Source organism: Bos mutus, chromosome 11 (assembly GCF_027580195.1).
Source record: "Bos mutus isolate GX-2022 chromosome 11, NWIPB_WYAK_1.1, whole genome shotgun sequence".
Classification (NCBI taxonomy): domain Eukaryota; kingdom Metazoa; phylum Chordata; class Mammalia; order Artiodactyla; family Bovidae; genus Bos; species Bos mutus.
Window position 1 is genome coordinate 12770734 of NC_091627.1, and position 14529 is coordinate 12785262.

A 14529-nucleotide genomic window follows, 5' to 3' on the forward strand; every position below is an offset into this window, starting at 1 on the left:
AACAATCTTTATAGAGGAGATAGCATACAAACTTAAAAAAAAAAAAGCTATCCTTACCAAATCTAACAAGTGCATGTCACTATTTCGTACATCTTTCCCTGGGCTAAGGAGAAGACCAAAACATCTGCAAAAAAAGAACCAATATAAATTTGGGAAAAAGACTACAGCAAAGATGTTTAAGTTAGATCACTGAAAAAAATTCTGACAGAAAAAAGGACATATTGAAATTATCAGTAAATTAGCATTATCAAAATCTATTTCTTGAATTGAGATTAACAAATTTTGTTTGCCTTTTATTTTCACATACTTGAAGTCAACATACGAGCTGAAGATATAGAGATACTTCAAAATAAATGAAATATACAGTTTAATAACCAAAAGAATTCCCCAGGGAGCAAAACAGTTTGCAAATTTTTGAATACAGTATATGACTGTTTCAGTAGATTGACAAGAAATAAAATTTATACTGAAGCCAACCTTACTAAAAACGTTTACCTTTCAATGGCAAGTTCTTTATTAGTTGTTTGTTGCACATAGATGACAATCTTCTTATCAATTCCTTGTCGGAGTTTAAAGCATTGTCTGTCTTTATCTTTAGGAACTGCGCTGTGGGACAACATGTTTCATCAATTTTGGAAAGCATTTCCTTGTAATATACACCAGAATAACTTTTGTTATGATTTGAAAATCAGGCACTAAAAAGAATTTTCTATGCCTGATAGTCAAATAACAGATATTATCATCTGCCCCTTGATGTGAAAAGATTATTACTGTATGTAAACCACTAAACCATTTTATAAGCCACTCATAAAAGCTACAAAACCACTCGTGTCTCCTGAAATGTAACTTTAGTTTTTTTTCTTTTTTGTTGCTGTGAAAATTGAGTTCAGCTAAGTCACTCAGTTGTGTCCGACTCTTTGCGACCCCATGAATCGCAGCACGCCAGGCCTTTCTGTCCATCACCAACTCCCGGAGTTCACTCAAACTCATGTCCATTGACTCGGTGATGCCATCCAGCCATCTCCTCCCTGTCGTTTCCTACTCCTCCTGCCCTGAATCCCTCCCAGCATCAGAGTGTTTTCCAATGAGACAAATCTTCGTATGAGGTAGCCAAAGTATTGGATTTTCAGCTTTAGCATCAGTCCTTCCAAAGAACACCCAGAACTGATCTCCTTTAGAATGGACTGGTTGGATCTCCTTGCAGTCCAAGGGACTCTCAGGAGTCTTCTCCAATACCACAGTTCAAAAGCATCAATTCTTCTGCTCTCAGCTTTCTTCACAGTCCAACTCTCACATCCATACATGATCACTGGAAAAACCATAGCCTTGACTACACGGACCTTTGTTGGCAAAGTAATGTCTCTGCTTTTGAATATGCTATCTAGGTTGGTCATAATTTTCCTTCCAAGGAGTAAGCGTCTTTTAATTTCATGGCTGCAGTCACCATCTGTAGTGATTTTGGAGCCCAAAAAATCAAGTCTAACACTGTTTCCCCATCAATTTCCCATGAAGTGATGGGACCAGATGCCATGATCTTAGTTTTCTAATATTGAGCTTTAAGCCAACTTTTTCACTCTCCTCTCTCACTTTCATCAAGAGGCTTTTGAGTTCCTCTTCACTTTCTGCCATAAGGGTGGTGTCATCTGCATATCTGAGATTATTGATATATCTCCCGGCAATCTTGATTCCAGTTTGTGTTTCTTCCAGTCCAGCGTTTCTCATGATGTACTCTGCACAGAAGTTAAATAAACAGGGTGACAATATACAGCCTTGATGTACTCCTTTTCCTATTTGGAACCAGTCTGTTGTTTCATGTCCAGTTCTAACTGTTGCTTCCTGACCTGCATACAAATTTCTCAAGAGGCAGGTCAGGTGGTCTGGTATTCCCATCTCTTTCAGAATTTTCCAGTATATTGTGATCCACACAGTCAAAGGCTTTGGCATAGTCAATAAAGCAGAAATAGTTGTTTTTCTGGAACTCTCTTGCTTTTTCCATGATCCAGTGGATGTTGGCAATTTGATCTCTGGTTCCTCTGCCTTTTCTAAAACCAGCTTGAACATCTGGAAGTTCACGGTTCACGCATTGCTGAAGCCTGGCTTGGAGAATTTTGAGCATTACTTTACTAGCGTGTGAGATGAATGCAATTGTGCGGTAGTTTGAGCATTCTTTGGCATTGCCTTTCTTTGGGATTGGAATGAAAACTGCCCTTTTCCAGTCCTGTGGCCACTGCTGAGTTTTCCAAATTTGCTGGCTATAGTGCAGCACTTTCACAGCATCATCGTTCAGGATTTGAAATAGCTCAACTGGAATTCCATGATCTCCACTAGCTTTGTTCATAGTGATGCTTTCTAAGGCCCACTTGACTTCACATTCCAGGATGTCTGGTTCTAGGTGAGTGATCATACCATCATGATTATATGGGTCGTGACTATCTATGCTATGGTAAAATCATAATTTATCTTGTGCTATGGCTAACTATATACACATATATTTTTTAAATAGGTCATATGGGTATACCACTTTTTCAAATAAGTCATATGGGTATACCACTGTATTTGGCTTTACGTATAACTGGCATACAACATAGTAGTTTCAGGTTTACAACATAATGATTTTATATTTGCATTTATTGTGAAATGCATAGTATTTTAACCATTGTATTACAGTCAACATTTAATTTCCACTTTTTAATTTTGCTAATATTGTGTTAAGAGGAACATTCATGCTGGTAACTCTCTTGGCATCTCAATTACTACAGAATCACTGGAAGAAAGGAACTGTGTTTGAAAAATTCAAATTTGACAAAGGCATCCTTGTCAATAATTTCATCACTGTATTAGGTTCTACAACACTCTTTTCTATTATAAATTCAGGAAAACATGCAACAAAAAGATAACACAGCCCTAACAAATGTGTAAAGAAATCTGACCATCCAGGGGTTTTCTGTACAGCATTTCCTTGATACACAGTTGAAAAGGGATATTTGTGATTGTTAACCTTTCTATCTTGAAAATGCCTAATCTCAGAAGGAGAAATTACCCTAGTGCTTCACTTCTGAGAGATCTTAGAAACCTTTCCTATTTATAACTTGGAATTTATAAACAATCTTCAATCTTTATTTTTAATAAAGGAAAAAAGTTTAAACTATTCTGTTTCTTAAAATGGAAAAAAATTATTATAAGGTTTATAGATTATGATTTCTACTTCCCAGTATAGGAATGCATATTGCAGAAAACACCATAATAATGTTGGTGTGAAAATAGAAATATAAATAAGAAAGCATAAAGTACAATGATTTATACTTTATTGTACAAACCAAGGTTGAAGCTGCATTGTATACTAAACTTGCCACCAGATGGCATGAGAATTCCAAAGTCTTTGAAGGGAGAGCAATGTTATCAGTTTCCCAAATGAAACAATCATTGTGCCTTTTAATTTAAAAGCAAAATATCAGAACCATTTATATTTTCATTTTATCTATTTTATGAGTAGTCATGAAGGAAAGAAAGTTCTACATGCAACTACTGATTGTGATACCAAGAAGCAACCGTTTTGTGATATGAGCTGTGGAGAAAAAAAAAGTCAGTCATCAAAAAAAAAAAAAAAAAAAAAAGTCAGTCATCTTGCAACCATAATAAACTTAGAAAGGATTTTTAGACTCTAGCCACTTCGTCTTAGAAATAAGGAAACTAATGTCACGAAAGAGGAGAGTGAAAAAGTTGGCTTAAAGCTCAACATTAGAAAACTGTGATCATGGCATCTGGTCCCATCACTTCATGGGAAATAGATGGGGAAACAGTGGAAACAGTGGCTGACTTGATTTTTTGGGGCTCCAAAATCACTGCAGATGGTGATTGCAGCCATGAAATTAAAAGATGCTTACTCCTTGGAAGGAAAGTTATGACCAACCTAGATAGCATATTGAAAAGCAGAAATATTACTTTGCTAACAAAGGTTCGTCTAGTCAAGGCTATGGTTTTTCCAGTGGTCATGTATGGATGTGAGAGTTGGACTGTGAAGAAAGCTGAACGCCAAAGAATTGATGCTTTTGAACTGTGGTGCTGGAGAAGACTCTTGTGAGTCCCATGGATTGCAAGATCCAACCAGTCCATCCTAAAGGAGATCAGTCCTGGGTGTTCACTGGAAGTCACTGGAAGGACTGATGTTGCGGCTGAAACTCCAATACTTTGGCCACCTCATGCGAAGGGTTGACTCATTGGAAAAGACCCTGATGCTGGGAGGGATTGGGGGCAGGAGGAGAAGGGGACGACAGAGGATGAGATGGCTGGATGGCATCACCGACTCAATGGACATGAGTTTGGGTGAACTCCGGGAGTTGGTGATGGATAGGGAGGCCTGGTGTGCTGCGATTCATGGAGTCGCAAGAAGTCAGACACGACTGAGCGACTGAACTGAACTGAATGTCCGAAATGTAAAGAAACTTGGAAAAGGTCACAGTGTAATGGTAGCAATAAGTAAACTAACCCTAAATTTTAATTTCTATTCCAGGGTTATTTTTACTACTTAAAAACCAGAACAAGTTATTTTTGACCCTATATGCAAGGTCACACTTGAGATACACACCATATTTCTCCCTTCCCAATGTGCTCCATTAAATTTTAATGATAAATCTTGATTTCAATAGCTTTAAGATATTTAGATTATTAAATACACCAACCAAAAAACAAAACAGAAAAAAACTCTAGCAAAACAAATCCAGCTATAGACCCAGGTGATGTAGCTCTATGTTTAATAAAAGCTGTCAGCCAGCTACTTTTAGTCTTACTAAAAGAACATGGTAACATATTTCCCTACATGAAATAATTTTTTTTATTAAAATTCTTTAAATCTTGCCTTGGCAATTTGCCTATTTATTTTCCTTTATCACTTACATTAAAAAAAAAACTCTACCTATAAAAGCAATCATTATATAATATATAATATAAAGGTTAGGTAATCTGACCTAGAATTTCCGTAAAAGCACAGATAGTTTAGCATGTTAATACAAACTCAAATAAAAAGAATAAAGTAAGATGCCCTACCTAAAATAACCTTTACCATCATCTTCTTTTATTTCTAGAGACACAGAGAAGGTAAAGATGTCACTGTCTGGAGTCTGAGGCGCAGCAGTTGCTGAAAGTGGGGTCTGCTTGGCAGAACGGCGGAAGGCAGTGGCAAAACTGTAAAGTATCCGGCTCACCTACAACCAAAAATGTTAGGAGATGGGCTGTTATTAAAAAAGTAAAATACTTTTGTTAAGGCTGAAGGTGACCTACGTTGTTTGAGGGAGGTAGTTCACCTTTCCTTCACTCATTTCTTTAATAAATTATCAAATTTATTAGACCTATAAAGCAAACAACACTAAAAATGACCAGAGTAGAGATTGTAAAAAAGGAATGACTGTGAACACTAGAAATCCAATTGAAAGATGATTTCCAAAATTGTTAGGAATTACTTGAATATATTTATTGTAATAAAGAATAATCCTCCAAGTTTAATTCTATAAGAATAGTTTGCAAATATGTCATTGCTAGAAGCAAGATGCCGATTTAATGCATTTAAACAGCGGTCAATTGGTCTCCTCTGACGCTCTTAGCAACAACAAGGTTCTGGCTAACCAAACTTTTATTCATATTTCAGGCCATCAAAATGGAACAAATAAAACAGTAGCAGAGAATTTAATTTGGCTTATAAATGACCACAGAAAATACTATAATCATTTCAATGATTCAAGGGTGAAGATGAAGTTTCATCTGTAGACATTTCCCTCTTCAGTACTTACAGCTTCTTGTATTTCACACCGAAAGACATGTATTCTGAAGAGCTCTGCATTGTAATGACTTTCAGTGAAAGCAAAACAGTCACTCTCAGGAGTTCCATCATGTCCTCTGACACAGAAAAGGATTTTGTAGATAGGGTAGTTTGCTATTTCAGTGTTTGTCTGAGGATCTAAGAGTCTGTTCAGAAAAAATATACATAAAGAGAGTAGAGCTACTGTGGACAATTTTCACTATGTTCACATTATGATTCAAGACTCATCTTTCTAGCAAAAAGATCATATAAATCATTTCTTGAGCCTGGCAGTCTACAGTCCAAAGGGTCACAAAGAATTGGAAACGACTGAGCACAAAGAAATCATATTAATCTTCAATCTTGATAAGTAAGTTATATGTGGGGTCTTAAAATAACTGATTACACAATTCCATAGTACTAAAAACTACATAATCCCCTATTTTAGGGAGGCAATCAGGAAAGCATAAATAATATTAATGTTTCTTAAATAGTCTATAACTACATAAAAAATAATGGGTAAATTAGACTACCAAAATAGATCACTAAAGTTGTGCTTCTCAGTATCTCCTAACAGAATGACCTAAGCTGCTTTATTATTTTAAAAACTAAAATAATGATGTAGTTTTTCAGAGTGAAACATGTTCTTTTGCTTCATGGCAAATAAGGAAGAGACACTTACAAAACATTAACACCGAAGGAAAAAAAACTTCATTAATAAAATCAAAAGGATGCCACTCACTGAAAATTAAATGGATATCATTCACTCAAAAATGTATTCATTCAACAAATATTTATGTGATACCTACACAACATCCCAGGCTCCATCCTGGGCCCTGACAATACAAAAAATTGAAATTATGAAGTTATGAAATTATGAACACAGAATGGGCAGAGCCATCAATGGGAAAGCCTAGGGGATAATGGAAATACCTAAGAAGGGGAACTAATTCAAATTCAAAGGCACTTTGATAAAGACTCTGAAAACATGAGGTAAGAGAGACTAATTTTCTCATGTCTTTATAGAATTAAAATATATTAGAACAAAGTATAACTTCAGTCAGGGGAATGACTATTGACTAAGAATCATATAAAAATGAGTTTTAGGGAATTCCCTGGCAGTTAGTGGTTAGGACTTAGTGCTTTCACTCAAGTTGCCCAAGTCACATCATGGCAAAAAAAAAAAAAAAAAAAGGCTAAATAAATGTTACTAAGCTTCACATTAATAAATACAATTAAAATTAATATTCATGAATCTTTGCAAAATAGTTCTTTAAACACTCAAGAGAAGAATTACATATGCAGATCATTGGAATATTAATTAACTTACTACTACTACTATCCATATGCAGCTACAACTCTACTACCATAAAAATCCAAAATGCTTGAGGGCAGAGAAACAGATATTCTCATACACTGCTCACAAACGTACAAGCTAGATCAATATTTCTAGATGGCCATTTGGCAATATATCAAAAACCATAAAAATGGGCAAATCTTTGACCCACCAGTGAATCTACTTCTAGGAACTAATCCTAAGGAAATTTAAAAATACATTAAAATTTAGCTCAAAAATACTACTTATAAGAAAACGACAGGTTAAGCACTTAAGTAAGTAAGTAAAAGTTGCTCAGTCGTGTCTGATTCTTTGCGACCCAAAGAACTAAACAGTCCATGGAATTCTGTAGGCCAGAATCCTGGAGTGGGTAGCCTTTCCCTTCTCCAGGGGCTCTCCCCAACCCAGGGATCGAATCCAGGTCTCCTGCATTGCAGGCGGATTCTTTACCAGCTGAGCCACAAGGGAAGCCCAACTTACATGCCCATATAATAAAAGTTTAATATTAGCTATTATTAGTAGCACTTTTATCATTAAAACAACTAAAATATGTAACATTAGACTGGTTATTTCTGAAAAGCCCATCATGTGCCATCATAAATTATAATAATTAAGCATATTTATTGATATGGAAAGATTCACCATATAACAAAGCATGTTATATATTATGTAATTCCACTGATGCTAAAAATGCTGATTCTAAGAGTTGTATAATTATACTTGCATATATATGTAGGTATATACACATAGACAAATATACCTACAACTACACAAAAAGGGTCTTAATAAACCAAGATGTTAACTGTTATTTACCAATGGGAGAGTAGAATTAAGACCATTTCCTAACCTAAAATATGTCACAAATGAACTTATCTACAAAACAGAAGCATAGAGAATAAACTTGTGGTTGCTGGGGGTCAGGGGCGCGAGGGAGGGAAGGACTAGGAGTACGGGATTAGCAGACGTAAACTATCATATATAGGATAAACAACAAGGTACTACTGTATAGCACAGGAAACTATATTCAATGTCCTGTGATAAACCACAAAAAAAAAATTAAGGAAAAAAAGTCTGTATGTGCATAACTGACTCACTCTGCTATATAGCAGAGATTGGCACAACATTATAAATCAACTATACTTCAGTAAAAAAGTTAAGAGTAATTTTCTAAATTTTTGCTTATTTGTGTTCTTTGATTTTTCTGAAATAAGTACGCATTTTTTACAACAAAGCTAGTTTTGTATTTAGTTAGCTGATACAGACATCTGACTACATTTAAACACTGTGACCTGTTTCAGTTAGTATAAACAATAGCCCTATCAAGAGACTTCTCTGAGCTTCAGTATCCTCATCTTAAAAATTTAGGAACTACTGTCTAGTCAAGGCTATGGTTTTTCCAGTGGTCATGTATGGAAGTGAGAGTTGGACTATAAAGAAAGCTGAGAGCAGAAGAATTGATGCTTTTGAACTGTGGTGTTGCAGAAGACTCTTGAGAGTCCCTTGGACTGCACGGAGATCCAACCAGTCCATCCTAAAGGAGATCAGTCCTGGGTGTTCATTGGAAGGACTGATGTTGAAGCTGAAACTCCAATACTTTGGCCACCTCATGCGAAGAGCTGACTCATTTGAAAAGACGCTGATGCTGGGAAAGACTGAGGGCAGGAGGAGAAGGGGACGACAGAGGATGAGATGGTTGGATGGCATCACTGACTCAATGGACAAGGGTTTGGGTGGACTCCAGCAGTTGGTGATGGACAGGGAGGCCTGGTGTGCGGCGGTTCATGGGGTCGCAAAGAGTCGGACACGACTGAGTGACTGAACTGAACACTGAAATAGTTAATATTTACCAACAGGTTTCTGTAATTTCCAAAGTCAGTATGAAATTTCTTTTCAACTAATGTGTCAAGCTAGTATTTTTATTGGGGGGCACATGGAAAATGTAAATTGTTAGGCAGACTCTTAGGTCAACATATTTCAATAATCCCCAAAACACTTAAATTTCTAGTGTTACAAAGAATTAGGGTGAGGAAGAGTATAAAAAACTGCTCAAACAAGTGACTATTTTTCGTAAAAGGTCACAATCCTTGGAAGACATGAAAACTAAGTGCCAAAAGAATTAACCACTACAAGAATAAAATAATTATGTATTTTGTTCACTCTTGCTTTGTTATAAAACTGTAGGTGAGAAATCTGATCAAATGTTACAAATATTTCTAGAAGGCTGGTCTTACCTCACAGTTCCTTCAGATACATTCGGCACTGACAGGGTTACATCTAGTGAGATCTGACACTGGCCCCTTAAGATGGACATCATCCTCAAGGCTTCCACTTCACTCCTGGGAGCATTTACTGAGGCACAGCCTAAATAAGTTAGTTTGCTGAAAACTACACTGTCCTCATCTGCCACTGGTGTGAAAGGACTTGACCCTTCAGAATCTGAAAGAAACAATAAGGAAGTGATTATTTTCACTTTGATATTTTGTTAACATGAATATTAAGTAAAACTCTACAAGCTACGTTTAGGTTCTAAAATTAAATTCGTCACTTTCAATTAAAGTCAGAAATCTCACACCAGAACTTGTCACCAACACTAAAATTTTTAGGTATGGCTATAGTTTCAATCCTTAACCTAAATGGTGACCTGAGATTCAGATCTGATTTATCTCTTATAATTTGTTTTGACTTTATAATTTACATTTAGGTCAGTAATACATTTAGTATTTTACCACTCTGAAAAATCCTCTTTCTTCTTTCTTATCTGTTCTATTATAATGATTTCTCTTATTCATCATCTTAGTTACTTTATCATGTTCTCTCAGTCCCCCTGCCTTTCCTTTCCCAATAAACATTTACAGTTTTAATATTCTACTTTTCCTCAAAGAACCTTCATAATTGTCTTTTTCTTCCTTGTCTTTCAGGTCCCTTTTTTCAATTTGACAACTATTCCCACCAAGCAGGCCTAAGGCAAACATTTTCTTCACCAAGAATTATTTCTCTATTTCCCCAATCAGTCAGTTGCTCATTCGTGTCCGACTCTGTGATTCCATGGACTGCAGCACGCCAGGCTTCCCTGTCCATCACCAATTCCTGGAGCTTACTCACACTCATGTCCATCGAGTTGGTGATGCCATCCAACCATCTCATCCTGTTGTCCCCTTCTCCTTCAGCCAATATCCAATTTCCCAATACCATACTCAAATTATTTTTTCCTGAAAAAATTCTTTAAGCACTCTAACACTGCCTCACTGTTAATAACTGGTTTTTTTCCTTTGCTATAAATGACATACATTTAGAGTCGACATATGTGTAACTGATTCACTGGGCCTTCCACCTGAAACTAACATTGTAAATTAACTACACACCAATAAAAAAAACTTTAATGACATACATTTAAAGGGAAATCAGAATGGTACATGTATTTATTCCTCTCACATCCCCCTCAATCTCGTATTGGAAGCTTCTAGATAATATAGATACGAGTTTTGCTTCCTCTGCATCAAACCTAGTACAAAATGGACACTCAAATATTAAAAACAATAACCTTCCGTTATGCAAGCAATGCAGCAATCCTAACCTCCTTGTCCAGGTTTCACTGGCAGGCTCATCTCTGGTTTCTGGAGCCCTACTAATGACACAGGGTTAATGGTGGATGAAGCTGAGAGTTGATTAGAAAGAGGCCCATCTCCTTCGCCATCCAGCTGTGACCTTTCCACAAGCTCCTTGTCCCCTGGCTGGTCGTCCATTGGAGGATCCATCAGCACATCTGCTAGCTCTTTTTGCAGCTGCTGTTCACTTCCATTCCCTATAATCTAAGGGTCACAAATACATGCAGTCAGCGAAGTGAGAGAAAGAGGCCAATACTGATTAAAATGGGTCCACATCTAGAGAAAATCATGAGCAATTCTTTTGATATATAGATATCTTCTGAATGTTTTAAAAAAATAAAGCAAGATCTGCAATAAATAAGAGCTGCAGCTGCTCTCTTAATTCATACAAATATTCATGAAAAAGTGTACAGTGAATTTGAGACTAATACCCAGAAATACATGTTATAATCTGTCAATTTTATTGAAAGTTTTCTACAGTATTCTAAAATCACAACAACTAAAATTTTTAAAATTTTACTTGTCTGTTAAGAAATAAAGCTTATTAAGAGGAGAAGCTTCTCTTATCCTTAAGGAAAAGGGAAAATGTGTTTGCTTCCAAAAATGACCAGTGCAAACATATATATTAGGTAATAAACCATCACATGCACTTTACCATTGTTGCTATAAGGCAGTCTCTTAAGGGAGACTTCTCTGACATAAACAGTTCTTAAAGTTCTCAACGCTTGAATAAAGCTGGGGAGACGTAAGTAGAAAATGACCCGAAGAACAGAAGCACTCCATTTCAATGTCAAGGATTTTTCTAGAGTCATGATGGTTTATTACTGTTGCTCAACAAGGAAGTAAACAAGTAAAAGATCAAATGAAGACTACCCAATGCTAAGGAAAACCACAAGTGACAAAACCCAGTATTATCATTAAATGCTTGTTCAAGAAACACTAGAAAAATTAGCAGAGAATTAATGCAGGAAAAGGAAATCATGATGAAAAAAAGTACTGATTTAGGCAAGTTTCTAAAGACCAAAACCAGACAAAAATTTAAATGAGTGGGGCTATGAGATTGTTGAAGACAAAGAGGTCTTCACAGTAAAATTGAAGACACAAGTTAGGAAGCAAAATTCCAATAGCAGCAGTACTCTGGACTACCTACCAAGGATCCCAGTTCAAACATTTTTGTAACTCTATAAAGTCAAGCCCCTTTCAATGTAAACTATGATTGAGTCTTTATTGCTACCTTTTCCCAATATGTCAGCTATTCTTGCCTCAGAAAAAAGGACTGGAGAGGTATTCAGTCTCTGGCTGCAATTTCAGAGTCTGTTTTTAACTTCCTTCTATATTCAGAATTACTGCTATTGGAACTACAATTCAGTCAAATATTTTTAACTCTTTGCTATACCTAAAGGTCTGTCTAGTCAAGGCTATGGTTTTTCCAGTAGTCATGTATGGATGTGAGAGTTGGACTGTGAAGAAAGCTGAGCATCGACGAATTGATGCTTTTGAACTGTGGTGTTGGAGAATGCTCTTGAGAGTCCCTTGGACTGCAAGGAGATCCAACCAGTCCATTCTGAAGGAGATCAGCCCTGAGATTTCTTTGGAAGGAATGATACGAAAGCTGAAACTTCAGTATTTTAGCCATCTCACGCAAAGAGTTGACTCACTGGTAAAGACTCTGATGCTGGGAGGGATTAGGGGCAGGAGGAAAAGGGGGTGACAGAGGATGAGATGGCTGGATGGCATCACCGACTCAATGGACATGAGTTTGAGTGAACTCCGGGAGTTGGTGATGGACAGGGAGGCCTGGCGTGCTGTGATTCATGGGGTTGAAAAGAGTCGGACACAACTGAGCAACTCAACTGAACTGAAACCTGATTCTACACATCACAAGTGCAATCAAATTCTTTTATTCAGAAGTCTGCTTTCAGAAGTTTCTTAAAGCACATAAAAAACAATCTAGTACTTAGTTTCAATTAATCTATTTTTTTCAGAACTAGGTAAGATATCCTGTATCACATGCAATAAATAAACGATAGCCGAACTGAACCTAAACTATTTTCCAAGGGGAAGGAGAAATAAGTAGGATAGCTAGAGCGTCCTATAACTGATGAAGATATTAGACTCCATGTTTAAGCAATAGTAATTTTAACTGGGAAGGCTATAATTAAAGAGCAAGCTAAACTGAAGACATATTTCACATGCTATGAGGTACTGTTTTTTCTTTGATATATAGGATAAATAAACAAGTTTTCTTTTAGATAGGCTACCTCCATTGTAATATATTCACAAAACATACCACAAAAAGAAACATGTTTATGTGTTTGTCTTTCGTGTTTATACATGTTTATCTTGTATTCTTCCCTTATTTATAAAGTCTACAAACGTAAGAACTGGCGTCTATTTCCTTAACACTTCCTTAAAGATAGGAAAACTAATGCAGGACACAACAATGCTGATTTCTAAAAGCTGCTTAAAAATAGCAACCTAACTTATGCTGTGAATAATTAGTTTCAATATAATACTCAACACTTACCATTTAGATCATTTGTGCACCTTCAATCCAATTTCAAACTTAACCATATGTGACATAATTTATTTAATAATACTTATCTCAATTAAGTCTTTTTTTTTTTTTTTAAGACAGTAAGTTAATCTGAATGTTTCCATATGGGAAACATTCAGCAATGCCTTTTAAGGTTCCCTAACTTTGGCACAATGGTGTGATCACTCACCTAGAGCCAGACATCCTAGAATGTGAAGTCAAGTGGGCCTTAGAAAGCATCACTATGAACAAAGCTAGTGGAGGTGATGGAATTCCAGTTGAGCTATTTCAAATCCTGAAAGATGATGCTGTGAAAGTGCTGCACTCAATATGTCAGCAAATTTGGAAAACTCAGCAGTGGCCACAGGACTGGAAAAGGTCAGTTTTCATTCCAATCCCAAAGAAGGGCAATGCCAAAGAATGCTCAAACTGCCGCACAATTGCATTGATTTCACACGCTAGTAAAGTAATGCTCAAAATTCTCCAAGTCAGGCTTCAGCAATACGTGAACCATGAACTTCTAGATGTTCAAGCTGGTTTTAGAAAAGGCAGAGGAACCAGAGATCAAATTGCCAACATCCGCTGGATCATGGAAAGAGCAAAAGAGTTCCAGAAAAACATATATTTCTGCTTTATTGACTATGCCAAAGCCTTTGACTGGTGTGGATCACAATAAACTGTGGAAAATTCTGAAAGATATGGAAATACCAGACCACCTGACCTGCCTCTTGAGAAACCTATATGCAGGTCAGGAAGCAACAGTTAGAACTGGACGTGGAACAACAGACTGGTTCCAAATAGGAAAAGGAGTATGTCAAGGCTGTATATTGTCACCCTGCTTATTTAACTTATATGCAGAATACATCATGAGAAACGCTGGGCTAGAAGAATCACAAGCTGGAATCAAGATTGCTGGGGAAAATATCAATAACCTCAGATATGCAGATGACACCACCCTTATGGCAGAAAGTGAAGAGGAACTAAAAAGCCTCCTGATGAAAGTAAGAGGAGAGTGAAAAAGTTGGCTTAAAGCTTAACATTCAGAAAACTAAGATCATGGCATCTGATCCCGTCACTTCATGGGAAATAGATGGGGAAACAGTGGAAACAGTGTCGGATTGACTTTTCTGGGCTCCAAAATCACTGCAGATGGTGACTGCAGCCATGAAATTAAAAGACGCTTACTCCTTGGAAGGAAAGTTATGACCAACCTAGATAGCATATTCAAAAGCAGAGACATTACTTTACCAACAAAGGTCCG

The 14529-nt window shown here is 36.6% G+C and overlaps 1 protein-coding gene across 6 annotated transcripts in view; it reads right to left on the bottom strand.

Moving 5' to 3' along the window:
- The window catches only part of RABGAP1 (RAB GTPase activating protein 1), a 169233-nt gene that overhangs the window by 111305 nt on the left and 43399 nt on the right, over positions 1-14529 (bottom strand). For 5 of the 6 annotated variants that reach the window (XM_070379024.1, XM_070379027.1, XM_070379025.1 and 2 more), the window contains 6 exons: positions 10702-10936; positions 9359-9563; positions 5784-5958; positions 5044-5201; positions 496-606; positions 58-124 (listed from right to left, as the gene is read on the bottom strand). In XM_070379024.1, the coding sequence (XP_070235125.1) occupies positions 58-124; positions 496-606; positions 5044-5201; positions 5784-5958; positions 9359-9563; positions 10702-10936 (951 nt within the window). The remainder of the gene's footprint in view (positions 1-57; positions 125-495; positions 607-5043; positions 5202-5783; positions 5959-9358; positions 9564-10701; positions 10937-14529) is intronic. The other variant, XM_070379028.1, reaches the window with a different exon arrangement.